Here is a 27,858-nt window from a genome sequence, read left to right on the forward strand (position 1 = left end):
TCTTGGAACCTCAGCCAGAACAAGAAACATGAGCTCCGTAAGCTGGTGCACACTCACTTCGCAACTGACGCCTCAAGTAGCCTTGTTAAGTCATAAGCCTCCCTGAAAAACGGAGGTGTTTATCTTCTTCTTCTTTCTACATGCAGGGGGAAGAGCTTCCAGTAAGATGCGCCTCAGTTAGACTGTTCAGATAGTGACACTTCAACTAGGGGTGAGGAAGGGGTGCAAGCTTGCATCATCCAGTTGGTGGCTTCTGTGGAGTGGCAGAAAACACTTCTGCTAGCATCAGGCAATGCATCTGGGTTCCCACACACAAAAATCCAGATCCCGCTGCCCACACTGCATCCTTCAGCACTGTGTCCCAAACTGTCCTGGAGTCTCCATACTCAGGAGCAGCTTTTTAGGGACTGCACTGGGTAGGGTTAGCAAAAAATAAAAAATCGGCTGACCACCTTTCACAAACAGAAATGCTTTCAGTTAGCCTAGATTCACATACCAATGGGCCATGAGGTCCATTCAGGTGGTCTGTAGAAAGATTGACCCTTCACTTTATTATTATTATTATTATTATTATTATTATTATTATTCTAACAGAGATCAAGACCGTTTTAGCCAGGGCCAGATGATCATGCAGGCTAACAGAGCTCTGATATGGAGCCCATGATTTTCATAATACAGCATTTTGGCAGCCTTCTCATTCCCCCTTTTTTGCTTCTCAGCAGGCTGATTTAGGGCCCATGATTTTCATAATTCCTTTTGACAGGAATATTAGGGATAGTGAAGAAATTATTATTATTATTTGCTACTGGGAAGAAATTGATAATTTGGGTCTCCATAATTCTCAGGTGGTAGGGCACTTGTATCCAGATCATTTTCATTTGCTAGAAGAATCACATTTCTCTCCAGGCAGCCAAGTTCCTGTGAGATATTTTTTCCCTAAGCACATCTGGATATTTTTAGGCATAATCAGCATGATCTTGTAAGTTAAGCACTTCTCAAGCCTCCTGGTTTCATTGGTGTACACTGTGAAGCAGCCCTAACCCTACTTTTGTCCCTTTCTGTTGAGCTTTCCCCTTCCATTTTTTGCTGAAATGATGTAAGCAGGATTAGCAAAAGGATTCACAGGGACTCAGTTTTCTGTTGAACCTGTTTCGGAACAACTTTCCCCTCACAACTCCCAACACACACAATGGTGCCCAAAAACACGAAATAACATCCCATCATGTTCTGAAGCTGATCCTGCCTGCATGTCTCCCTTCTTACCAGGAACAACACAGAAAAAAATAAGAAGTCCCCCCTAAAAAAAAAAAGGAAAAAAAGATAATGATGGCGTACACACCCAGCACCAATATGGCAGATGAACCTGAGGCAAAGGGCCTTAGGTCTCTGACGGGCCTGTTCACAGGTGCATAAATCCCTCAAAATCCCATTTGCTCCAATTCCTCCCACAGGCCCACAGTAATTGTAGAGATAACTAAACACCATAAATAGTTGTCTAAATGCCTGTGGCAGTTTATAAATGTCAATTATCCAGGCACAATCCTGTAAACTATGAGAGGGGGGCAGTGCCACTCATAATATTAATGTGTGCTGTTAGCTAGGGTTGCCATATTCCCAAAAGTGAAAATCTGGACCAAGTTGTTGAGCTTTTGTTGGGGAACATCTCTCCCCTTGCCTCAGCAAAAAAATAATAATAATAGTCCTACTTGTCTGGGCTTTCCCCAGACATTTTGCCAATTCAGCAAAAATCAGCCCAGACGCCATTTTGCTGCTCAATTCCCAGACGTGTTCACTGAACTGAGAGGATGCACACCCTCCATATTCAAGTCTCCAGTGCTCTAAGTTGTAAGGTGGAAGCTTCCCTCAAATTTTTTAATTATTATTCTTCATTAACACAAAATCAAAAATAAAAATGAGCAATAAAAACAGAAACCCCATAATCAAAGTTACAAAACATAGGAGCAATACAGACCGTGCCTATTTTTCAAATGAAGAAAGCAGATAATGTAGAAAAATAAAAGTGGTGAAATGTATCATGAAAGACAGACAGACAGACACACACACACACACACACACACACACACACACACACACACACACACACTTTAGAATCCAGGCTGATAAGAAGCAAGCAATGGGTCCTTCAGCTTAGCTACTAATTTCAGGAAGCCAAAGGCTGACCCTGTGAGATACACTCTGCTACTAGAGTTCCCTTGGAGCTCAAGGGCAGCATGTATGCAGACACTGCATTGGCCTCTCTTGGTTTGGGAGAAGGCAGGAGCTCGTTCCAACCTCTCAATTTTTTCAAGAAGAGCCTAGCATGTGCAGAATACTTCACTAACAGAGTGAATAATGTCACAATTGATTTGAGATCTGCCTTTGGAAGTATGCTTTGCATCCTTAAAAACTGCAATGATTTCTCGCTGGGTCAAAGCTCTCGCTGCTGAAATGCCCACATTGTGATTCTGTTTTGCACCAATTCTGGTTAAATGTCCCAGTCCGTTCTGTCCTGATGCATCTCTTAAGTCAATCAAGTCAGCTCCATAATTATAACTCATGGAAACGAAATGCAGACTGGTGCACTAATCTTTATTGATACATCTGTTGTTCCATGTGTAAAGGATGTGAAATCTTTCCACCAGGTTATATAACTACTGTTACTATTTATAGTGAGCTGTTACAAGCTGATTCCCAGAGTCAGTGCTGAATAAATAATGGTGACTGTATACATTTTGTGGAGTTCAGTATTTGACCACAATGCCCAAACAAGTTCAGCTTGATTTTGCTTTAAAAAAACAACAACCATGTTATCCTAATTTGGCAATTACTCCACTAGTGGTGCAATCAAATTGGTTAGGGGTGAGTGGGAGAAATATTCAGAAGTACCTATTTTTGTGTGCACAGAGACTTAACATTATTGACTTCAAATTCAAGAGTAATCAAGATTTGGGAGTAGAGATGGGAAGACCTGGAAAAAACCCAGAAAAAATGGGGGGGGGGGCGACCAGGTTTTTTTCCTTTTTTTCCCAAAGCCTTTGGGGGGAAATGGGAGGAAACCTGGGGTTTCCCCCCAATTTTTCTGGTTTCTTTTGAAAGGCTTCCCATCACTATTTGCGAGTCAAGGTTAAAGAAGCATTCAACTTCAAAAGCCAAAACTGAAAATATTTATTAACTGAGTAACCAAACCAGACAAAAGACAAATCACATTACATAAGCTGATCAGGATGGGATCGAAAACAGCTTGCTGGATAGAGTAGCTACCACATGGACATAGTTTTGGTCCTTCCTCCCATGAGTTGGTGCATTGTGAGGTATGCCCTGTTACCCCAGGGTATTCCTACTTCCATCTGCGGCACGGTGGCAGGCTCATTGTTCCAAGTCTAAGCCTCAAATGAAAGCAAGTCATTAGACTTCCACATGACCATTTTTATAAGGTGGAAGAGTCACCACCCATAACATTTCACCCGAGCAGGCAAAACCTAAAGCTGTCAATGTTCACTGACTTATAGTGAGCTTTGGGGGAGACCCTTCATTTCCCCCCTTGGGCTAGATGCTGCCAAGTAAGAAACTCCAATTTTGTTGGACCAAGCCTACTGCACCAGCTCTGAGAATTTACAACATGAAATAGGTGTCAGAACCATGCAATGACTGTGAAGGCTCTTTCATATGTGACAATAGGATCAATGGTACTTGTCTAGATGGTCCTAACCACCCCCAGCACCCTTAATAAATACATTAGGAAGGAACAGGGATTTCTTTTCTTTATTGTTACGCCAATATCCTGAACCATGTAAGAGCAGTAAGAGCAGATCTGAAACATGGGATCTGAGATGGGGAGTTACATTACTCCTTTGGGGGGGGAGTTCCTACAGAAAAGATTTGACCATGTAGGAAAAACCCAAACTTTGGCTATAATCTATAACAACAGTGGCTGCCAGGGTGGCGAAGAGACACACAGTCAAACTGAAAGAGCATTTTAAAAATATCTACAGGTTTATGTAAAATCAAGGCATGTTGCCTCAGCCCTCTTCCTCCTCTCAGGAACCAAAGGAGGATGCAAAAGTTGAGGATCCAAGTCACTGCAATGATGGAAAGCCCTCTACAAGTGGAACAGATATTTGGACAATGTTGGACAGCCATAAACAGTGCAGGAGTTTCAATACAGAGGTTAAGCAGCAGGTGCATGTCTTTTGACCTACAGAGGATCCTACTTACAATTTCACAATTGCAATTTGTGTGCTTTAAGGCCAGCCCAAAATTAAAAAGGTAAAGGTAAAGGGACCCCTGACCATTAGGTCCAGTTGTGGCCAACTCTGGGGTTGCAGCACTCATCTCGCTTTATTGGCCAAGGGAGCCGGCGTACAGCTTCTGGGTCATGTGGCCAGCATGACTAAGCCACTTCTGGTGAACCAGAGCAGCGCACGGAAATGCCATTTACCTTCCCGCTGGAGTGGTACCTATTTATCTACTTGCACTTTGACATGCTTTCGAACTGCTAGGTTGGCAGGAGCGGGGACCAAGCAACGGGAGCTCACCCCGTTGCGGGGATTCGAAATTAGCCCAAAATTAGTTTCCCGCTAATTTCCCTCTTACTTGTGCTCTTTGCCTTACAAAGGATCTGCACAATTATGGCACATGTGGTAGAGTGGAACTGCCCTCCCAATACTGGCATTGCTGCTGCTTAACTAAGGTGGTGAGGGGGGCATGTTCAGGAATGCCCCTACTGCTGCACTCACATGCCCCCAACCGTGCCACCTTCCAACCCCTCCCCAACCAGGTAAGCAGTGACAGTACCAGTGTCAAGAAGGTGGTTCTGCAGCTCTGCCCCACTGCATGGTCCCTTACTGGCTCTATGTGTTCCACTCAGTGAAAGAGGCAGATCTGAACCACTGCTAACTTCTACAATTTCAGGGATGGGACAGCCATTGCCTCTTTGTCTCAGTACCTCTTGGTTCAATCTGCAACCCGTTTTGCATCCAGCACTATCTAATCAAATCAAGGCTGCTTTTCTTTTTATGGGGCATGGTATCATGATCAAAACACCTTTCCCCTGTTTGCTTCCCCTCCCCACAAGCTCAGAAACTCCCCCCCTTTTTTTTTAGTATAGTGAAAAGATAGCAGATGCAGTAGGTTTGGGGCTGGTATAGATAGCTCCAGCCATTTCCTTCTCTATGGCCCTTCTATCCTCTTGAAGAATCAACTTTCATCGTTCCGTTTCCAATAGCATTTTTTCTAATCCATTTCTTTTCTAAAGTTGGGGAGGGAATCATGACCAGGAGTCAAGTGAGTGGGGAGATGGTATTTAACCCTTAGGGCTTCCTCCCTCCCAAATCCCTCCTCCCAATTTTGGGGAAGGCGAAAAGGGGACAACCCACTTGTTTTGTTTAACATCCAGCTGAAAAAAGCTCTGAGATACTTGAAAGCTTGAGAAATATTTTGTGATGCTTTGGTTGGTCATACTCAAAATTAAGGTATTACCTCACTATTATTTTTGAAAAGTTTTACTGATGGACTGATTTCTATGTATTCCTACAAAAGAAACCTCAAACCCCAAACAAGAAACCACTTAATGAGGGGCGCTGTTAAATATCAGAGAACTATTAAATGCACCCTAGGTGTTGTTTTTATTTGCACAGCAAACCTGAGATGTCTTAGGATGGGCAGTGCAACAAACCATCTGTTTTTAAAAAACAATTTGATATTAACACTTCCTTTAACTAATCACCAGTTCATTCAGACGCCTTCCTACCTACTAAAACATTCAGACTTTTAAAAGCAACTCCAACCGTCCGCTTTCAATATTCTCAATAAATCAGAAAAGGTCACTATAATACATTTCTACATATTACAAAAAGTCTGCCTCTTAAAAATTATGCAAAGCAGCCAGCAGTCCTGAGGTTAGGATGGAAAGCAAGCTTTCATTATAATAAGTATATAAGGCACTCTCCACTGGGATGTTCTCCTATGTATACCTGTCACGAAATGAATGCTCTTGAGCACATTCCATTCATTTCCATGGGGTATGCACTGGGGAACATCCCAGTTAATTTTGCCTTTAGCACTCTACATAGAGCAGATCAGCAATGCTATATTTGCTAATCAGTAGCAATTTTCTAAGAATGAAACTTCCTCTCTTTTTTTACTACGCTGGCACCCTAGGTTTACAAAAACACAGAGGAGAGAATCTACATCTACATCTCACAATTTTGAAGCTGTGCCACAAGTGTCTGGTACCGAAACAGTTTGTAAAATATATACAGCAAAAACAAAAAAGGGGGAAACAACAGAAATATTACGCAGTAGCTCCATCCTCAATATAACGGGAGTCACTTTCTCAAGTTCATTAAATTACAAAAAGGTTACGAACAAAATTTTGGAATTATAAACATAAATTGGTCAAATAAAATATAACTTTAATACAAATATTTCAAAATCGCCTAACTTTTGTTCCTACGAAGCAGCTTCTTTTGCAAACATCGTGTAAACAGCTCAGTTCTCCTTCCCCCCTCCCTCTTTTCTTTCATGCAACTCATTTTATTTGGTCAGAGAAAAGCCAGCTTCTTATGCCGCGTGATCATTTCCCATCAAATGTGCCGTCCCGTCAGAAAGAAGAGGGGCTTGTCTTCTTTGGCGTTGGCTGTCTGGAACTCGTCTCTCAGTCGGAATTGCCATTCGTCTTCGAGTTCCAGTCGGACGACTGTTTGGCGCAGCGAGTTCCTGTCTTGGCATATGACACATAAAGTGGCACCTGTGGAAATTATCATTATTATAGGTTGTTGGTTGTTGTTGTTTTTGTCATGTGTGCATCACTTTCTATATTTCCTGCTTTAAAAAAAACTGGCTGCAAAGGCCTCCTGGAATGGCGTTTTATTGCAGGTATATTCTGCAAGAGTTAATAGCACATCAACAGTGGATTTATTCTGCTTTATTAGTCCTGTGATGCTTCCCCAGGGCTACCACATTACTGCAACCAAAGTGAGACAAAAGAAAAACCCAGAACACGGTGAACAGCATGGATATGCACTGCACACAGGATATGCACTGACTAGAAATGAGCGGTATAACCGCTCCCAAACGTTTTCAGGCACAAATAGTAATGAAAATGAGATCTTGTTTTTGGCCTCCCTGATAGCATCATGGGCACAAATACCGTATTTTTCGCTCTAGGAGACACACTTTTTCCCTCCTAAAAAGTAAGGGGAAATGTGTGTGTGTCTTATGGAGTGAATGCAGGCTGTGCGGCTAAGCCAGAAGCCAGAACAGCAAGAGGGATTGCTGCGCAGCGCTCCCTCTCGCTGTTCTAGCTTCTGGCTTAGCCGTGCGTAGCCTCTTCATGGGAGTGGGGAGCCTTCATCCCGCTGCCCTGAAGAGGCTGCACGGCTATCCCAGAAGCCAGAAGGTGCGCACCGATCCCTCTTGCTCTTCTGGCTTCAGTGAAAGCAACGCAAAGCCTCTTGAGCGCAGCAGGAGCACTCCTGCCTCTTTGCTCAAGAGGCTTTGTGTTGCTTTCTTGTTTTCCTCCTCTAAAAACTAGGTGCGTCTTATGGTTGGGCGCGTCTTATAGAGCAAAAAATACGGTAATCATGAGTGGGTGATGAAAATGACATTTGGAGAGGCCCCAAGTGGCTTACAATCATAGAGCGCATAACTGCAAATAAAATTGAGTTGCAGCCAGGATAGCTGAGTTGGTGAGAGCGTGGTGCTGATAACACCAAGGTTGCAGGTTCAATCCCCTTATGGGACACAGTTGCCTATTCCTGCATTGCAGGGGGGTTGGACTAGATGATCCTCAGGGTCCTTTCCAACTCTACAATTCTATGCTTCCATGCAACAATAAGGTCAGTATAGATAGCAACATAGGCCTATAATCTAATCTCTCAATTAAATAACAATTTAAAACAACAAGTGCCATTCAAAGGGGGAAAGCAGTCTTAAAGGGGATAGACTGCCCAGGGTTTTTTGCTTACAACTTCCAGGGGTTCCACTGGAAACTGGCTAATGTGCCCCTCCTTCTGCCCACATCTGGCATAGGATTGGAATCACACTTTCCCCCATTTGCAAAGTAATTACTCCTATTAAATCTTCCTCCCTTTGTTGAGCAAGGCATTATGAAATTATCTTTGGAGCACTCAGAGCTCTTGCTGACAACTGGAGTGAATACTTGGCCTTGTGCCATGCCCTGGCTCCTGCTAAGCATTTTCCTTCTCCCCAGGCAATATCTATCCCAGCACTTTTCCCAGCCCCTTTTCCCAGGAGCTCCTCTTTCTCATAAGCGTTATGTTATTATGCACAGAGGATGCAAATCTGAATTCCTAATGTTTGCTGGATTTTGAATGCCAGAAAAATGTTTATGTTCAGTCACTGGTATTTCCACTTCAAAAGGTGGGGAGGTAGGTGATGGGAAAGACTTTGGCTTCAGACCTTGGAAAACAGCTGCTAGAATAGGCATTGGGCTAGATCAGGGTTTCCCAAACTTGGGTCTCCAGCTGTTTTTGGATTACAGCTCCCATCATCCCTAGCTAGCAGGAGCAGTGGTCACGGATGATGGCAATTGTAGTCCAAAACCAGCTGGAGACCCAAAGATTGGGGAACCTTGGGCTAGATAGTTTGACCTGGTAGAAGACAGCTTTTTTATGGATCACACATACAAGTCTTCCCAACCGCAGCAAGATTGTGAATGGGAGCGATGGTGGCACCAAATTCTGACCTGTTCATTTTATGACATCAAAATATTTTAAATAACTAAAACAAAAACAAAACTGGCATCAATATATCTACAAATGTTAGTTAGGCTTGGATCAGAATGTCCCCTCCGCCCTCTTTCTCACAGCAAAGATGTCAGAAACAAGTCATAGCTTGGTGTGTCGGCAATACTTGGTTCTTACCTTTCAGAAAGTGGAATTTCTTCAAGAAGCTTGCTACCACAAAGGAATCACAGAGGTACAGCAGTAGTCCACTGAATATCATATCAGAGCAAGTCACATTCAGAGAATGAGGTCGGGAGCTGACATAGCAAACTGCAATCTGATTGTAAGGGGAACAAAGACAGGTATTATGGTCCCCTTAGTCTAAAGCACAGCTAATTTTAGCATGATCAAACTACTGCACCCAAAGAAACATCTGCAACCATTCAGAATAAGAACATTTTGAAACACTGTGTGACTCTTTCGTAGCAAATGTATGCCATTTGGGGGTTGTCGTGGTGAATAAAATTTGTTTTATTTTTTTTAAATCATTTATGTATTTTTACGACATATACACTGGGAAAACCCAGCCAGATGGGTGGGGTATAAGTAATAAATCATCATCATCATCATCATCATTCAATATCCATATATTATCCCTTTTCCTAGGACTTCCCAGTCCATCTCTCCATGGCATTCTAAGAGTGGCTGGGGAAACTCAGCCAGATGGGTGGGGTATAAATAATAAATTATTATTATATAAATCTGGGAACCAAAGGGGGTATTGGGTTGCTCCCAACTTTGGTTTCTTCTGGGTTTTTCTTTTTGGTTGGGCAGGGGGTTCTGAACATCTGCTGGTGGGGGGAAGAGGAAGGGAGTATGGCAGAAAAAAATAAAATTTGTTTTGCGCCATCACAACTGTAAGTGATGGCCTTTCCCAATGCCACATGGCACTGAAGCTGCAGCTCACAGCATGTGCATGAGGTTCCTCAGAGCAGCATGAAGGAACAGCTCATCCTCCTTGCACCTGCGCTGGAACCTGATCACTTTGACACATGTGCTTTTCCACTTAAATATGTGTTGGCAGGAGAACGTCCTACAGGCGAGAGTTTTAACTGCTGAAGCACATGCTTTCACTTGGACCACTTAAGAATCATGCACAGGGAGACAAAGAAAGCTGTTTATCATACTCAACAAACAAACAAGCAAAATGCATTACCTGGGGTCCCAAATTAAGGTAGCAATCCACAGATAGCACCGGATGGCTGTAGTTCTTCAGTGAGAGAGGAAAGAAGCGATGGCTGTGATACTGGAGGTATTTTTCAAGCAGCAGCTGAGCAGGAGCAGCCAAGAAGGTGTGCTTGCTGTCGGGAGCGCATATGTACTGAGCTGGGGCGATCGAAACGGGGTTATCCGACACCTAAAATGGACGCGCGATACAGGGGGAGTGTGACATTTAGATTAAAAACGCAAGGGAAAGCTCCCTACAGGTTAATACAATTAACACCAGTGACAACACTGGCCACATATGGGCGGACAGCTTATTGACCACAGACATTCTTTGGATAAATACAATGATATTTGGAGTGAGTTTACACAGAATTTATTAGGCTGCTGACAATTATATGTGGATTAGGATAATGATGATATACACATCTGTATATTCATGTATGATAATGTAACAGTATTCCCCCCCCCCTTCATTCTCATTCTTTCTTTCTTTTCTCACTCTATATCTTTTTTATAAATGAAATTCTTCTAATAAAAAACAACCAAATATATGGTCCTGTTCAGGTCTTCAAGAAGAAGAAGAAGAAGAAGAAGAAGAAGAAGAAGAAGAAGAAGAAGAGTAGGAGGAGTTTGGATTTGATATCCTGCTTTATCACTACCCAAAGGAGTCTCAAAGCGGCTAACAATCTCCTTTCCCTTCCTCCCCCACAACAAACACTCTGTGAGGTGAGTGGGGCTGAGAGACTTCAGAGAAGCGTGACTAGCCCAAGGTCACCCAGCAGCTGCATGTGGAGGAGCGGAGACGCGAACCCGGTTCACCAGATTACGAGTCTACCACTCTTAACCACTACACCACACTGGCTCAAGACCTCTTTCGATTAGTATAGCAAAGAGGGGAGAGCGAAGAAGACATGACTAGCTGGCCTATAGAATCATAGAACTGCAGAGCTAGAAGGTACACCATGGGTTATCTAGTCCAACCCCCTGCTAAATCATCCATGCCCTCCACCACTTCCCTGCCACCTGGCCACAATGCTCTCCATGTATTAAGGGTGTGGGGTGTGGTGAAGCTATGCAGTGGGGAGCCTCCACTCAGGGACAGCTTTCCCCACGTGACTTAGAACCTCATACGATCTGGCTTCCCATCATTTGGACGCATGTGCCCTTCTAATTAAGCATGTGTCAGCAGGAGAACGTCCTACCGATGAGAGTTTTGACTTCAACAGCACAGGCCCTTACTTGTGTCACTACCACTTATGAGCCATTCATAGGGAGACACAGGAAGCGGACTTGTTCTGAGTCAGACCGTGCATCTGTCCAGCTCAGTACTGTCCACACTCACGGGCTGGAGCTCTCCAGGATTTCAGACTGGGCCTACCTGGAGGTGCTGAGGACTGAACCTGGCAGCTTCTGCAAGCAGTGCTGGTGCACTAGCATGAAGCTACCAGCCTCCCCTCTAAGAATCACTCAGGCTTTCTTTTTTTTGGGGGGGGGGGGGGAACCAGCCTCTTCCTGGAATGGTACAGTGGTACCTCGGGTTACATACGCTTCAGGTTACAGACTCCGCTAGCACAGAAATAATGCTTCAGGTTAAGAACTTTGCTTCAGGATAAAAACAGAAATCGGGCTCTGGCGGCGCAGCAGCAGCAGGAGGGCCCATCAGCTAAAGTGGTGCTTCAGGTTAAGAACAGTTTCAGGTTAAGAACGGACCTCCGAAATGAATTAAGTACTTAACCCAAGGTACCACTGTATACACTTACAAAAACAAGAACAACTTCTCAAATAATAAGCTTCTTATCAATTGCTACAGAGCATGCAACAAAGAAAAACAACGATAAAATAATGCTTATCATTCTTCTTCTTGGCTGTGACCTACATAATCTGGATTCTAAATAAATACAAAGGCTCTCCCCACAGCAGACTATCATCCTCTAAAACAGCAGTTCTCAACCTGTGGGTCCCCAGATGTTGTTGGACTACAACTCCCATCATCCCTGAGCTCTGGCCTTGCTAGCTAGAGGTGATGGGAGTTGTAGTTCAACAACATCTGGGGACCCACAGGTTGAGAAAGGCTGCTCTGAAACATAGAGGGCAGCATGGCAGGTGAGGAGGATGAAACAGAGCAGATAAGAGTTTGCATTCTTCCCTCATCAGGGGAGGTTTGGAAAGGCTGAACAGGATCTGTCTCACATATTCCCAATGAAAATTGAAAACAAGCCTATATGCACATTTGAGTAACTTTGCCCGTCGCACCAATGTCTTTCCTCCCCCCCCCCAACCGCCCCACTGTATTATAAGAATGAAACAAAAAGTGGGAGATTTCGCAGAAGTTTCCGAATTCTGACCTTTGACTTAATATGAAAGGACCTTTGCCCGCCAACGGCAATTTGCTTCTTCATGACGCTGAATCGGTTGAACCGACAGATCAGGAGGCCAGCGCTGTGTGCACGCAGGTTGAAGTCCACATCGTCACACACAAACCTGTCAGGCGGAGGGGACGCAGAATGCAAGAAGCAATTGGCCTTCATTAGCTGAAGTGTTTCAAATTGCACAGAAATCACAATGGTGGATACAGTTTTAAAAGGAAGAGTGTAAACCAAGACATCAAGGAAACTGGTTCAAGCATGACATTTGACAGAAAAGGGGAATCAGTGCTCTGGCGGGCAGTGCCGCTGTGAGATTAAGGACCAAGCCCCACATAGATAAGCTGTTTATATATATATATTCTAAATTAACTAAGCCAGGTGTGATATGGAAAACTTTTGCACATGATGCCAGTGAGGGATTAAAGAAGCTATTTTCATCAGGACTACAGCAGGAGAGGAAAAGTAAAAACTTCCTCCTCGCCACCTGCCAAGATCCTGGTAATTGTCACCTCCCCTAAGAACTGCCATTTGCATTTGTTTTAACATGCAAGTTAAATGCAAAGACACATTAATCATCACATCTAGTTTGTTTATTTCATTTCATTAGTTATGTGTCTCCGTTGCATCGTGCAACAAGCCTGTAGGCGATGTGCAAAGGAAGAATTGACGGCACATCAAAAGAAGAATTAGCAATATGTCAAAATACAAACTTACGATATCAATCAAGCGAAGCAACAGAAATAAATGAATATTGACACCAACACAATCATATAAAAATTAAAAGACACCCCCCCACACACACACCAGTTAAAACTGTTCACTGTCAACTGAATACAGACTAAAAGCAAGATATTGAGAAGATGTCAGAAGCCCCCGAAGGACAGGTGATTATGTACCTGGTGCTGAAAAGACATTAATGGTAGGTGCTAGACAGGCATCTCTAGGGAAAACATTCCACAAATGTGGGGTATCATTGCAAATACCTTCTCTCTACTTCACAATGAGGGAGCACATACAGAAGGGCCTCTGTAGATGATCTGGGGTATGTGTGGGTACTTCTAAGACATTCCATTAAGTACTGGGGTCCCAAGCCATTTAGGGCTTGGGGGTCAAAACCATCACGTTTGACCTACAAACAGGGCCTAGAAAAGCATTAGAAGTCAGTGAAACTCTAAAACAACAGAGGGAGGTTATAGCTCCTTAAGGTAAAGGTAAAGGGACCCCTGACCATTAGGTCCAGTCGTGACCGACTCTGGGGTTGCGGCGCTCATCTCGCTTCATTAGCCGAGGGAGCCGGCGTCCAACTTCCGGGTCATGTGGCCAGCATGACTAAGCCACTTCTGGCAAACTAGAACAGGGCACGGAAACGCCGTTTACCTTCCTGTTGGAGCAGTACCTATTTATCTACTTGCACTTTGACGTGCTTTCGAAATGCTAGGTTGGCAAGAGCAGGGACCGAGCAACGGGAGCTCACCCAGTCGCGGGGATTCAAACCACCGACCTTCTGATCGGCAAGTCCTAGGCTCTGTGGTTTAACCCACAGCGCCACCCGCATCCCTATAGCTCCTTAGGGACTATCAAATATAGTGTGGCTTATGCTATCAGAGACAAAAATCTACTTCATCAGCCTTGCCTCACCTGTTCTGGTTATACTGAACGTTCTGCGTTAGGTCCACGTTCAGCATGATAAAATCGTGAACATGGCAGCAAGAGAACGGCTCCTTGATCTCTCTGCTCTTGGTTTTACTTGACCACTTCCTCATCCCAATCAAGGCATAGTGGGTGACATCCGGAGTTGATTCAATATGCTGAAGAATTTGCTTCAAGGAAATGTTCCTTTCAGTCCATGTGTATTCACTGCAAGTGGCCAGAGAAACAGTTCAAAATCTGATCGTTCGAGGAAGCCCAGTCAATATGCCATCCCAAAGAAACTGCGCTTTACCTTTTTCTGTCACCTGAGCAATCCATTTCTACAGCATTCCACATGACACAGGAGTCGTCAGAGATGATGATGAAAGGCCAGACGTCTTGGGGCTTAATGCCTAGCTCCTCCTGCCGATTTCGCTCAAGCTCCAGATTGTGGTAGGACAGTTCCTTTATTAGGAAGTGAGCAGCGCCTAAAACCAATCGCCAGAAAAGAGAGAAGCAAACCACACACTGTAACGTGAGAACTGAAATCAACATTTTATCTAGAAATCTTTTGCTGTATCTCTCACCCACACACTCGACTTTGCTTTATTCTAAGGCTGACAGCAAATTCAAGTATTTTTAGACTGAAACCTGGAAGTAAGTCCTACTAAATGTAATGGGCTTACTTCTGAGTAGCCATGTAAATGATGGCATTGCTTAGTGATTAAGCACCTGCCTTTTAGTTGATTCATTACTTGATTAAATTTGAATATGTGTATGTCATTTTGACATATTGAAGGGCGAGGTTAGATTATCTTCCTCTCTGTTTTGTGCTTTGCTGGCATCTGAATAAATTTTTATTTAAATAAGCTTTTGATTCTGATGTTGCTGGTTTTAATCTATTGCGTGTTACTTTCGACTCTTTGCGTTCCTGCACTTTGATGCTGTTTTAGCCTGGTGATTGTGTTTCAGTGGTGGACTATTGTTTTATCCATGCTTGTTTTGATATTTCACAATCCACTTTGATACCCTGTTTGAAAATTTCGCATAGGCAGCTGGTTAGCCACTGTGAGAACAGAATACTGAACTAGGTGAGCCACTGGTCTGATCCAGCAGCCAGTCTCTTAATTCGTTCTTACGTTCCCCTCCAAAAAGGTGCCAGGAAGCTATTGTTTTGGTTCCATCCCACCAGGCAAGCCACTCCTATAACCAACCAAGGCTTTATTTAATTATGCAAAAAATTATTGCCATTTAGACCTCACTGCATTCACGCAGCCAAGAATTTCACCATATACATACCCACTCCAGCACTGTTGAAAATACTTGGCAGAACAAGCATGATGTGATTGGGCCAGTATTTTTTATATATTGCCATTTCGTACTCTTTGACGACTAGGATGTGCAAATGGCTGGCCCCATCCATTGCATGGTAAAGGTTAAAAAGTCCATGTTCGTGACGTCCAGTTGTGGGAGTAAAAGTAGGGGTCTTTATATAATCTTGGCTCTACAAAGTTAGGAATCTGTGTTATTATGGTGGTTAATATAAGCAACAACAACAAAAAAGCTAGAGAGAGAGAGGAGGGTCAACAACTATATATACTGACATTGTTTCATTGTAATCAACAGGTTTCCACCAATTTACACATAGCTGAACAGCTTACCTGCTAGCCAAAAATGTCAATACGTTCATGAGAAACCAAATGAAATGAAATGAAATACAGTGGTACTTCTGGATGCGAACGGGATCCATTCTGGAGCCCCGTTCGCATCCAGAAGCGAACGCAACCCGTGTCCGCACGTCTGTGCGTGCGCGGGTCGCGATTTGCCGCTTCCACGCATGCGGGAGCAGCGAAACCCGGAAGTAACACACTCCGTTACTTCCGGGTCGCCGCGGAGCACAACTCAAAAATATTCATCCCAAAGCTACTTAAACCCGAGGTATGACTATAAATGCCTGGATCACTTCACTTATTGCATTCATTGTTGGATGAGCATTTCAGGAATTTTGTACTGAACACCCCACTTTTGTGTCATGGAAGCCTCTGCTGGATCGAAGAGGCGCAATTTGATACAACCCCAGGTTGAGACAAATGAACTGAGGTCTCAGAGCCCTCTGAAGAGCATTTGGTTCCCCAGCTGCCAACCCAAAGGCCAGAGAGGTGTGTGAAGGAAGCAGGGGTGGTTTGCCTTAAAGCATTCCTTGGGAGAACTGAGTGTGGCAATGGTTCCACCATCCTCTATCCTCCTTCAAGAGATAGGGACTGTACAGTTAACTATGTCATGACACCGAGCAGAGTGAAGTAATAAATTCTGAAGTGCTCTTCATAACGAAGCCCTTAAACCCTTTTAGAATTATACAACGAAACTGAACTTTGACCAATCCAGACACTATTGCTTCAATACCAAACTTCCCCCCCCCCCCCGTCTCCTGAACTCCCGCTTTGCTTAATTTTCAGCCTGATGAAATATTATGGTAGACTCAAAAGTTTCCTGTTTTCAGTGACATTGCAGGTGGTCATAATAAACGGTCTTCATAATTTCCCCCCAAAAGAAGTGGTGGTACAATGCTTAGCCATGCATGTTAATGTAATATTCCATATGCTTAGCTTATGGATGGGTGTCTCTCCAATAAAAAGCCTATTTATTTGGCAGGCAGAGGACTGGCAAACTGTACCTGAGGAGGAGGAAGTCGTCATCCCTGCTGTGAAATAAGGGGTGCCACTTTGTCCCTGCCCATCACTCCTTCTCTCCTCTACTACACCATTGCCTTCAAGGTAGATATCTCATAGAAGGGACCCTGGAGGGTCATCCTAGTCCAACCCCCTGCAATGCAGGAATATGCAGCTGTCCCATACGGAGATCAAACCTGCAACCTTGGCGTTGTCAGCACCATGCTGTAACCAACCGAGCTATCCAGCTAAAGTCAGTATAAAAAAAGAGCTTCTCTTCTTAAGACCATTGGCAAGCAGTTCTCCTGGCAGTAACATTTTACAACTTTGCATATTTTAATGATGCACATCTGAAAATATATGGGGAGCTTTGTCTCTTTGGTGATCCTAAGACGTGCTCCAAAGAGCTCTGCAGCTCTGCTAAAGGCCTATTTCAATACTGGACAGTTTGCATGCTGTCTTCCTGCGCAGCAGAGATATTATACAGAAAGAAAAGCAGGGTATTTTTACCATTATCCAGAAGCAGAGCCAACCCAGGGAAGGCAATTTATATCATGGCCCCGTACAAATGCAAAATGGCTCACACTGATATTTACCTACCTCATCAGTGACAAGAGGCAATCTCATACTCTCCAGCTGTCTTCCCGGATGACTAAAGACAAAATGGTGCTCCTTGGACTTAGGGATGATGAAGTGAAGCTGAATTTCCTCTCCAAGCATGGAATAGGAAAAGGCAAAAGCGTGCAGGGTAGATTCATAAAGCTGAGGAGGGAGAAGGACAGAAGCATAATTCACCTCGCCAGCTATGGCACTGGTGCACATGTAGTAGCAAATTAAATCTTAACAGGGTCAGGGAGTGCCATTTATGTAGAGATCAGTGGCCATTTATGATGATGTATTTGGAATGCAGACTCTGAAGGAATAGCGTCTGGCATTTGTGTACTAGATACTTTTGGGTTTTACTAATTCTACCACAGTTCTACTGCATCCTTTAAAAAATTACTAGATTATATACACAGATGCTCTAGCTCGAGGGTCAAAGGTTGGACTTTGGTTAGTTTGTCATGGTGATGAAGACAATCTATGTTTCTAACATGTTGTTGTAGTTGTTTAGTCGTTTAGTCGTGTCCGACTCTTCGTGACCCCGTGGACCAGAGCACGCCAGGCACTCCTGTCTTCCACTGCCTCCCGCAGTTTGGTCAAAGTTTCTAACATATATCAGGTTAAAAGATATAGTACTTATATAAACTAAGGACAGGAACAAACGAACATACAACTAAATTAACAAAATCTCTTTAGGGGTCTTTGCAGCAGACAAGAAAAATCTAGCAGCTCTTTCCGTTAATATTTTGTTCAGGTTAGCCAATAAGCAGTCAGCCAAATGCCATTCAATTGTCCTTCCTGCATATCTTAAGAAGATGGGAGTAAAATAAGGCACTTTGATCATCTTACAGAGTTATATTCCAAAAAAAGTTAATGTTTCTATTGCTCCATTCCCACAATGGCAGAGCCATTCGTTATAGGGAGTAGCTTAAAAGCATCCGTCAAGTACAGCAGAAATTAAATCTAGCCCTAAAACAGGGCAGCCAATATTTGAGATCATCCAAATAGTTGGCCTGACCCTTAGAAAAATCAGAAGACAAACCAAGATGAATGGGAGAGCAGTTGACAGAGAATAATGTACAAAAACAAAACTAAAAGGGCTCTGTCAGTCTTACCTGGTACCTGGGGTTAAAGCCCATATACTGATGACACTGCTCACAGTGATGGTAAGTGTTGTAAGCAGCGTATTTGGATAATCTCATCCGTGTTGTCTGACGACGCATATACAAGTCCTCTTGTTTTCTGCTTGCTGTACTATCTGTACAAATATATTTTAATGGTGTCAGTTAAGTGAACACTGGCCAGCACAAAGGAATTGCCCCATCCTTGAGTATCTTCTGAATGCAAAATTATACTGGTTGCAATCAAAAAGGAATCTTAAAAAAAAGTTGCTATTCTCATGGGAGTGTTGACGTGTTTACTGTAAACATTGTTCTCAATCTATCCGTCTGTCTATATGTAAATAATTTCTGTAGCCACCAACATCTTTGAAAAACATTTCTCATGCTGTTTGACATAAACCACTGCCATATGTCACTGTAACTGACATATTTGTTTCCATTTCAGTTCAGCTTTAAAGTTAACAAACGAGGAAGTAAACGTAATGTGCTCTGAATGCTCTACGGTGCTACGTGTGCTAAGATTATTATAAATATTAATATTATTTGGAAATCACAAATTTTCCTGTAGGGCAGGCATAGGCAAACTCGGCCCTCCAGATGTCTTGGGACTACAACTCCCATGATCCCTAGCTAACAGGACCAGTGGTCAGGGATGGTGGGAATTGTAGTCCCAAAACGTCTGGAGGTCCAAGTTTGCTTATGCCCACTGTAGGGGGTTGAACTAGATTTCCCTTCCAATTCTATGATACTATGAACTTGTTCACTAGCACCCTCTAGTGGCATTGCTAAGTCCTCCTCAGAGTGTGCTTCTTACTGCTTTATGCTGTAACCTCCCTATCAACTTCAGATGAAAGGATGCATATAAATAGAATAAATATGTGCATGATATATGCATTTGTGTGTGTGTGTGTGTGTGTGTGTGTGTGTGTGTGTGTGTGTGTACAAACACACAGACACACACAAAATAAGTCACAGCATTGTTGTAGTTTTAGCAAGATTATGGTCACATCCTGCCCCACACATTTAAAGTGCTCTTATACCAATGTAACAGACATGGCTCCCCCCACAAAGACTCCTGGGAAACATAGGGTGATGATGAAAGTTGTAAGGAGACCCTTAACAAACTACATTTCCCGTGAAACCTTTGGGAGAATCCATGACTCTAATAGAGCGCTTTACATTGATGGCAACACCAGTGCCCGAATTACAGCACATCCGTCTCAACAGTTCACCAACCATACTTTGTGACAGTTTAAGAAAGAGACTTCCCATTGCTCCCTTCTTCTTCTTCTTTTCAATTTCTGCCATATGCTGGGGGCTTGAGGAATCAAAAGGCAAATACTGGGAAAAGGTGGCTGTGGCCAGGGTGTACCCCTTTACACCCCTCCAGACATTATTAGACTCCAGCTCCCAATCTTTGCTGGCCATGGGTCATGCTGGTTGGGGCTGATGGGAGTTGAAATCCAAAAAATGGCTGGAGGGACTCAGCTTCCCCATCCCTGTCGTATGAGTTTTAGGACTACAGCAATCAAGGCCAGATTAGAAAGCAGAACTAGCTAGAGATTAGTAGTCTCACTGAAGTCCATAATTACTTAATTCAGAATTGTACTGAATGCCCATAATCCAAACTGAGTGCCATTCCCCACACTTCTCATCAATGGAATGCAAAAAAAAACAACCAGATTCTGATCAATACATTCTAACTGGACCGTTTTATGGCATGAAAGATCGTTACCAAACAGGTGTCTGGTCAGAATAACTGAATAACTAACCCTGACCTTCGCTGCTTGTTTTCTGGACCCTTGAACAGATGAGACTTGCATCTTCATATTTTGGATCATGGATCGTGTAGTCGAAAGGCATTTTCTTGAAAGTTTCCAGATCGGGCCACGCATCCCCTGACTGGTGATAGCACGGCTCTGATTCTTCTTTAAGATCTACAATCACAGGAAAACAAACTCATGCTATGCACACTGTTATACCCTTTTCATCATTCAAAAATGCAAACTCAAAAATAATTAACTATTCAATATTGAAGGAAGGAAGGGCGATTCTTATTGTCTTTGCCTGACTGCCAGCCTTTGGTAATGGCTGCGTTAACTGAAGACTGAAATAAATGAACATTGGGGGAGGGGAGAGATTAAGAGCACAGCAATAAAACACTCAACTTCTCATTAACAATTACAAATTATTCATCCAAGGTTTGACATGTAGGACATACCAGCATTGATCTCCTCTTCGTCATAAACGTCTACTTCCGTCAACCGAATCAGCATTCTAGATAAAATACTGAGGAATTGCAGATAGGCACCTGTCTTTCCTATCTGTGAAGATATACATCAGAAACTTATAGAAGTAGCTTATGAAATCTAAGCACATTAAATTATCATATTTCAGGTGCCTGAAAAGTCAGGTGACCAGTGCAGCTTGATTCAAAGCCCAGGTATGATGACATTCCTCCTACATGAAACGGAGAGGCAAAATTCACAATGATATAATAATAATAATAATAAACGGTGTCCCTGTTCTTGTTACCTACCTGTGGTGGTCCACTCAGTAGCAGCCTCCTTGGATGAAAGGTATCCATCCTGCCTTCATTCCTGTTGTTATAGTCCATATGGATCGGTTTGGGGACGGTCCACTGGCGATAATATAGAGACTGCTCGGTGCAGGTCATCATCTTGCTCATGAGCGGGCGAAAAGAACTGGCCCACATGACCGAATGGTAAGGCAAGAGGGACGATGACTTGGGAAGTCCTGTGCTGTCTGCAGAAGTAACCATGTCATGCACCAGTTTGGGCAAGTAAACGATGGGGGGCTGCTGGGATGCTTTGGTCATGGAGCACTGAGAGGCCTGCAGGACGAAAGAGCTGTGGGCAGGTGCTGAAGAGGCGGAGGGAGATGAGAAAGGGGGTGGAGGCGACGAAGCGATGGAGGCCTGAGCAGCTTTGGCTTCCAGCTTTGAGTCTCTGTCTGCTTTCAGTCTCTGCTTTTCGGAGTTATTCACGCTCTCTTCGGTGCTGCTGCTGAGTACCGGATGGGGAGACTTTCCCACCTCCCCTGCGGTTACCAAAGGAGGAGATGTTTCGCTGCAGAAAGCTGTGCCTATGGACAAAATCCATAACTTAATAAGAGTGCTCTGTTAAATCATTAGTGGCAACTGAAGGCTGCGATATCCCCCTGACCCAATATATAACCCCAGAGATAATTATTTATCAGTGATAAATACAAGTGGAAAGGTAGACTGTATAGTGCACCGCTCCACTTGAGCCCAGAGAGTGGCTTTTCCCTTATTGAATCACAGTGAGTCTTCCTTCAGTACACAAAAGCTAAGGCGCAATTCACACAACCATGTCAAATGCAGTGAAGTGGAGATTTCTCAGGGAGAGGTGAGCGTTGCCTTTATCATGTCTGTCTGCCTGGCCCCTATTTTTTGTATTAGTGATGGCAAAAGCCAAGCATCCACAGCATTAGCAACACGGGTTAAATCATTAGGATTTCGGTCCCCAATGTACATATTGTAAAGGAGTCATGCTGATGTCTTACTTGATGCTTTAGAAGAGACAGAGGAAGCTGCAGAATCGTGTGAGCCAGACCTTTCTCTTTTGATGGGGCTTCTCTTTTCCGAAGAGGAGCCTAGTCCACAATTGTGAAGAAATGGAAGTTGTGTTTACATTTGCTGGACATGATCCATCTAACTTAAAAATGCAAAAGACTAGAGAAGCAGAGTAGGGGCGAATAGCCTATATCCTCCTCCAGATGTTGCTGGACTCCCAGCTCCCATCAGTCTTGGCCAGCATGGCTAACAGTCAGGGGTGATGGAAGCTCACAAATGTCTCCCGCCCCCTTTTCAAGTCAATGGTCCTATGGATATCCCTTTACCTTCTGTTACTGTTTCTTCATCTTCGTTATCAGTACTGCTTAGCTTCTCTGGGTCACTCTCCAGGACATCATTTGTGCCTACTGCTTTTTCCACGGGGACTTCAGAACTTACAAAATAGGCTGCCAAGCCCAGTTCTTGCTCCAGGGCTGTTCTCACCAAGCAGGAGGAATTTATCAGACGTAGGTCACAGTACCTCAAGGACCTTGGTGGGACAGACAGGAAGAGAGACAGACTGAAAGACCAGGTGAATTCTACAATATTACTGAGATAATAACTGAAAGTGCTTATCTGTTGTCATTTCCTGTCCATCTGGGACGTTTAGATAAAGCAGCGTGACAAAATCCTGTTGCATATCAATAACACCTTGACTGCTTCAATTTAGGGCTCATCCACACTTTATTTTGAACCCTATTTTATGTGTACTGCTTAATTCCCCTGGGTCCAAGAGATTTCCTTGTTCCATGGTTGTTTCTTGCAAAAATCCAGTCTTTTCCACTGAATCTGATCTTATCTGGAAATCTTAACCAAGCTTCAATTCAGTGGGCAAGGATGGAATTTTGCAAGGCACAGCTGTGGAACAAGAAGAAAGCCCTCTCCTGAGGGACATGTGTATATTTCATATAACTATTTTTCAGTTCATACGTGTGTGAGAGAGAGAGATTACCTTGGGAGTGACTCTCCTTGGGGATCCATTCCACTAAAAATCAATATGCAAGGCAGTCCCTCCAGTTCCAAATAAGTCTGAGGCCTCCATTCGGCATCTTCAATCTTCTGCCAAATCTGCCAAAACATTTGAAACACACTGTTTTATAGTTCACTCTAGAGAAAGAGCTGCTGTACATGTGAGCTGCCATAATGTGGAGTCGTGATTAAAAACTGTGAACCATCAAGTCCCTGGTTCAAACCTCAGCTGAGCCAAGAACAAGCTGAGTGGCCCTTCATTTACTCTCCACTCCCATTCAAGAGTACGGTTAAGAGAGTAACATTTATTTATTTTTCTCTTTATTGACGGTACTTATAATCCATCTTTTGACAAAGTCCTCCACAAAGCGGCTTACATGTTTAAAATGCAAATCCGCAGATAACCTTAAAAAATATACAGTCAACAATAATAACAAGATTCCCATGGAAGAGCATGCAGCGGGAGGAGAGGCGGAGCGAGTTGTTACATTTGGCAAACTGAAAAGCTTGTGCTGCTGGAACAATCAGAAGACAGCGATGTTGAAATCCTCCTATAGAATTTACTTCCAAGTAAACAGGAGAGATAATGAAGAGTCAGAAGGCAACAAGCCAGCCGCTGGAGTACATCCCTTCTTGGATGCTGATATCAGAATATGTATCAGAAATTGTGGGTTGCCATCTGATTGATTCTGATATTAATCTGATTTTAAACTGTATTTCAGTCGATTGCTGGATTTTATGTTTTAATGTATTCTAGATTTTGATGTTAGCCGCCCTGAGCCCGGTTTGGCTGGGGAGGGTGGGATATAAATAAATTATTATTGTTACTACTACTACTACTACTACTACTACTACTACTACTACTATTAGAGGCACTGGGCAACCCTAGACATGTCTACTCTGAAATAAGCCCCATCGAATGACTTTTATTTTCTCTGGTGTGGAACACATTTTGTCAATGGACATTGCTAACCAGCAGCTGTCATGGAGTGGTTGGATGCAGAGGAATGGTGGAAGGAGCCAGCTGGGGAACCACCAAGGGAAGAAGGTCAGAATCCAGGGAGTGGTGGTAGGACAACAATGAGTGGTCAGAGGGAAAAGATGGGGGAAACTGGGAGGAGAAGGTGTCAGAAGCTGAAGAGGTAACGGGGCTTAGTGAGCTGGGAGAATCTGTGGCAGAGAGAAGTCCAGAATCAGAGGCAGAAGCTAAAGCAGATGAGTGGAAGGAGGGAGGCCAAGAGGCAAAGATGTGTCAGGCTGGTGAAGAGTCATGCATGTCTCCCCCTCTTGCTGTGACAAGTTCCCCTCCTCCCTTGTCTCCCAGAACTAGAAGAGGCATGAAAAGAGCAGAGGAGACGTTGGCTGTACACAGCGTAGTCTCCTATTGCTTGAGGAAAGCCCTGGCAAGAAGGGGACTTAGATGGCTTTGAGGAGGCAGGGACTTTCAGTTTCGGCAACTGGTTTTCATGACCACTGGGAATGACCTGCTTTGCTCATTAGGCCTGACACTCAACCAAGTCTGTGGAGATCATATTTTTGCTAATGAAGAGTTAGCTCCAACTTTGAGCTGTGTTGTTAATGACCTGCAGGCTCCTGTGACAGCAGCAGTGGTGGCTAGTCCATTAGAGAAAATGGAACATGGACACACCAGCCTCAATCTGCCCTCAGCCAGCCCACACCCGCCTGCCTTCTGACTTGCCACTGGTCCACGATGTGACCCTGCCTGCACTGGCTCTGGCTCCGCCTACTGCTGGTCTCCTTGCCTTCCACTCCACCAGTCCCAATGGGCACCAGCCACCACGGGCATAATCTGCACAGCTGAGGTTGGAACTCCAGTTTGAGCAGAGCTGTTCTGTTTATTACCTTCAGCTGCTCTACGAAGTGCTTTCCTATGGTGATCCCAGAGTTGGGATTGCCCAGGATGATTTCGAAATGGTCTTCGAGGGCTAGCCTTTCCCTCACGTGGTTGAGGCGCTCATAAGCGACTGCTGCCAAAGGTATGCACGGAATCCTTAGGACTACCATCAGCCCGTGTCCGTTGGGGCACTGGCGCGAAGAATTGATGAGGTTCTGAGCGATCTCTAGAGTTTCCACGGTGGTGTAGTTTTTCATCTGGGACAAGCCGCACACCGCCATCATGGCAGCGGAGTAGTGCTGAACAAGCACAAAGGTCCTTATCACGGCGCTGTGCAGCCTAGGAAACCTGAAACAAAACAGAAAGCAGTGAGAGCCTGTGTGGATGCTTTGCTTGCAAAAAGTGATGGACCCATTGAGCAGCATTGTGGTGTGCATAAAGGTAAAGGTAAAGGGACCCCTGACAGTTAAGTCCAGTCGCAAATGACTCTAGGGTTGCGGTGCTCATCTTGCTTTGCAGGCTGAGGGAGCCGGCGCTTGTCTGCTCCACAGTTTTTCTGGGTCATGTGGCCAGCATGACTAAGCCGCTTCTGGCACAACGGAACACTGACACCAGAGCAGCACACGTAAACATTGTTTACCTTCCCGCCAGAGCATTATCTATTAATCTACTTGCACTTTTGGCGTGCTTTCGAACTGCTAGGTGGGCAACAGGAGCTCACCCTGTCACGGGGATTCGAACCACCGACCTTTTGATCGGCAAGCCCAAGGCTGATCATAGGACACTGTTATTCCCTCTGGTGGCAAACTTGAATGACTGAATGCTTATTGGTTGGGAAGTGAAATGGATCCACCCAAAAAGAAGGCTGTGGCTTCTATATACTTGGGGGACCCCCTCCATATGCAGAAATATGGGGGAATGCTCAAGAAAACAAGAGCACTCAGCCAAGGAGCTTTAAAGGGCAGGCCATGCCTGGAGAGCATGGAAAAAAGGTAAGTGTGAATAGGCCCTAAATTACTTTTTGATAATCTGCCTGACACAATCCAGCCACTTAGCAGAACTGTGATGGCAATGCATGTATATATCAATATATATCAGGGGCATATCTAAAGGAACAAAGAATGCCATCAGCCATTCAAACCTACAGTCTACCTACCAAACTATATTGCTTTTTTAAAATTTTAACCACACTGCAAGGCAAACACGGTACCTTTTCCCCAAAGCCATGACCATTGCTTCAAAAGAGCTGTCGTAACGAAGCAAGGGAAGGCTGTGTCCGGAAAGAGTGGATTCGATAAACTCAGACAATCCGTAGTACTTCTTGTTTTCATGGTACAAGTCCACACCCTTGAAAGAAATGACAGTGACTATTAACAGGGTGGTCCGTGATGATGATTTAAGAGTTCACCAATCCGGTTATTGCAAATATACACAGGGCTATGAATAAGACCTTGTCCCTTCTCTGTGGCCAATCCTACTTACCTCCTCCACCATGATCCTCACCAGTACCCACTCAGGGACGGATCAACTGTGCAAGCAGTTTAGGCAGCACAATGCACAGAGTGCCGGCTGTGCCAGACACGGCGGGGATGTTGGGGTGGAATTCAACACTGCACTATTACAATTGTTCCATCAGTGCAAGTGTTTCTGTTTGCCAGGCAGAACGATCTCCCCTCTCCTCCCACCTGGAAGTTGTTCTGACCCCCAACCAGCCAATTCGGGGGGGGGGGGGCTGGGATGGAGAAGAGGGTGGAGAAGCTAGAGAAACTGTTTAATTGAATCCTGACCCAAGCTTTTCTGCCTTTTGCTCCTAATGCAATCAGCATCCTCACTTACTAGAGCAGAGCTTTCCAAACTTTTCATATCAGCGACACACTTTTTAGACATGTTATCATTTTGTAACACAGTAATTCATTTTTACTAGCAAACCAGAGATTAAACTGACCCCCCTTTCCAGGCTTGGGAGGAGCGCGGGTTCATTCACGCGACACACCTACACACTGCAGCCGACACACTAACGTGTTGCGACACAAGCTCTGCACTACAGAATCTGTTCTGGGATACCTCAGTCAGCAGAGCATGAAACTCTTAACCTCAGTGTTGTGGGTTTGAGTTCCACATTTGGGGGCGGGGGGAAATACTGCATTGCAGGGCGTTGGACTAGATTACCCCCATGGTCCCTTCTAACTCTGCAATTCTGTTAACCTTTATACCCCAGCATTTTGGGGGCGCTGCAGATGTACTAGAGCACAGATAATATTACGTGTTGTTTTGAATCAACAGATCCCAAATCGCGCCTTCAATAAGGTTCTGTTTTGGTAGGAATAAAAGTAGAGGGGAGAGAATCAGGGGGTAAAGGAAATTCAGAAGAGCCAAGAGAAGTGACCGGAGATCAGCAAACACGGATGGGAGCCCCATCATTTTGCATAACAGCTTTGCTTTGGAACATAATGCCGTGGTCGTTAACAGCCAGACCAGGCATTAAAGGGAAAAAAGAAAAAGCTCCCATAGATCCTAAGAGTTAACTTCTTACATTGTTGTATAATGACGGCCAGTGGATTTCATTATAAGGGCTGATGCGTGTGTGTTGCGTCTGCAGGGCATAGGGGAAAGAAGTCACGTGAAGCGTCACGATATTTGGAGCGTCTTTCACCTCTCTGCAGTTGAGCAGCCTGTCCACGAGCCCCATGGCTGGATCAGACTGAGGATAAAGGCTGTGAACTGCACTGTAGAAAACAAGCAAATGAGAGTGCACAATGTTACTATATGACCAGTGCTCTTTTTCTAGAAAAGGAGGTGCCGGAACTCACCATGAACGCCTCCCTCTTTCTCTTAGAATGGCAACGGAACCCACTTGAGAGAGGCCAGAACTGAGTTCTGGCGAGTTCCCCCTGGGGAAAAAGCCCTGTAAATGGCAACCCCAACCTTCTCTGACCATTGGCCATGCTGGCTGGAGGTGATGGGAGACAGAATTCAACCTCTGGAGGGCCACAGGTTCCCCATCCCTGACACAGGGTAAAATTGATACATATGCATCAATTAAAAACAACAACTATCAAAAGAGTGATCTTTGGGTCACCTTTAATGAAATTATTATTATTATTATTATTAAAAAAGCACTTTACTACTCAGACACC

At 44.2% G+C, this 27,858-nt stretch overlaps 1 protein-coding gene across 15 annotated transcripts in view; it reads right to left on the minus strand.

Annotated features, from left to right (window-relative positions):
• Positions 1 to 3,150: 3,150 nt before the first annotated feature.
• GREB1 (growth regulating estrogen receptor binding 1) overlaps positions 3,151 to 27,858 on the minus strand; it is an 89,707-nt gene continuing 64,999 nt past the window's right edge. For 13 of the 15 annotated variants that reach the window (XM_077926341.1, XM_077926338.1, XM_028722546.2 and 10 more), the window contains 18 exons: positions 27,255 to 27,447; positions 25,932 to 26,068; positions 24,730 to 25,069; positions 22,850 to 22,965; positions 22,185 to 22,387; positions 21,849 to 21,938; positions 20,842 to 21,407; positions 20,524 to 20,626; positions 20,075 to 20,239; positions 18,297 to 18,439; positions 17,179 to 17,340; positions 15,209 to 15,413; positions 14,223 to 14,397; positions 13,919 to 14,137; positions 12,260 to 12,395; positions 9,904 to 10,104; positions 8,886 to 9,024; positions 3,151 to 6,748 (listed from right to left, as the gene is read on the minus strand). In XM_077926341.1, the coding sequence (XP_077782467.1) occupies positions 6,585 to 6,748; positions 8,886 to 9,024; positions 9,904 to 10,104; positions 12,260 to 12,395; positions 13,919 to 14,137; positions 14,223 to 14,397; positions 15,209 to 15,413; positions 17,179 to 17,340; positions 18,297 to 18,439; positions 20,075 to 20,239; positions 20,524 to 20,626; positions 20,842 to 21,407; positions 21,849 to 21,938; positions 22,185 to 22,387; positions 22,850 to 22,965; positions 24,730 to 25,069; positions 25,932 to 26,068; positions 27,255 to 27,447 (3,457 nt within the window). In that variant the 3' untranslated portion in view covers positions 3,151 to 6,584. The remainder of the gene's footprint in view (positions 6,749 to 8,885; positions 9,025 to 9,903; positions 10,105 to 12,259; positions 12,396 to 13,918; positions 14,138 to 14,222; positions 14,398 to 15,208; positions 15,414 to 17,178; positions 17,341 to 18,296; positions 18,440 to 20,074; positions 20,240 to 20,523; positions 20,627 to 20,841; positions 21,408 to 21,848; positions 21,939 to 22,184; positions 22,388 to 22,849; positions 22,966 to 24,729; positions 25,070 to 25,931; positions 26,069 to 27,254; positions 27,448 to 27,858) is intronic. The other 2 variants (XM_028722556.2, XM_077926339.1) reach the window with 1 other exon arrangement.

This window comes from Podarcis muralis, chromosome 3 (genome assembly GCF_964188315.1).
Source record: "Podarcis muralis chromosome 3, rPodMur119.hap1.1, whole genome shotgun sequence".
NCBI classification, from domain to species: Eukaryota; Metazoa; Chordata; class Lepidosauria; order Squamata; family Lacertidae; genus Podarcis; species Podarcis muralis.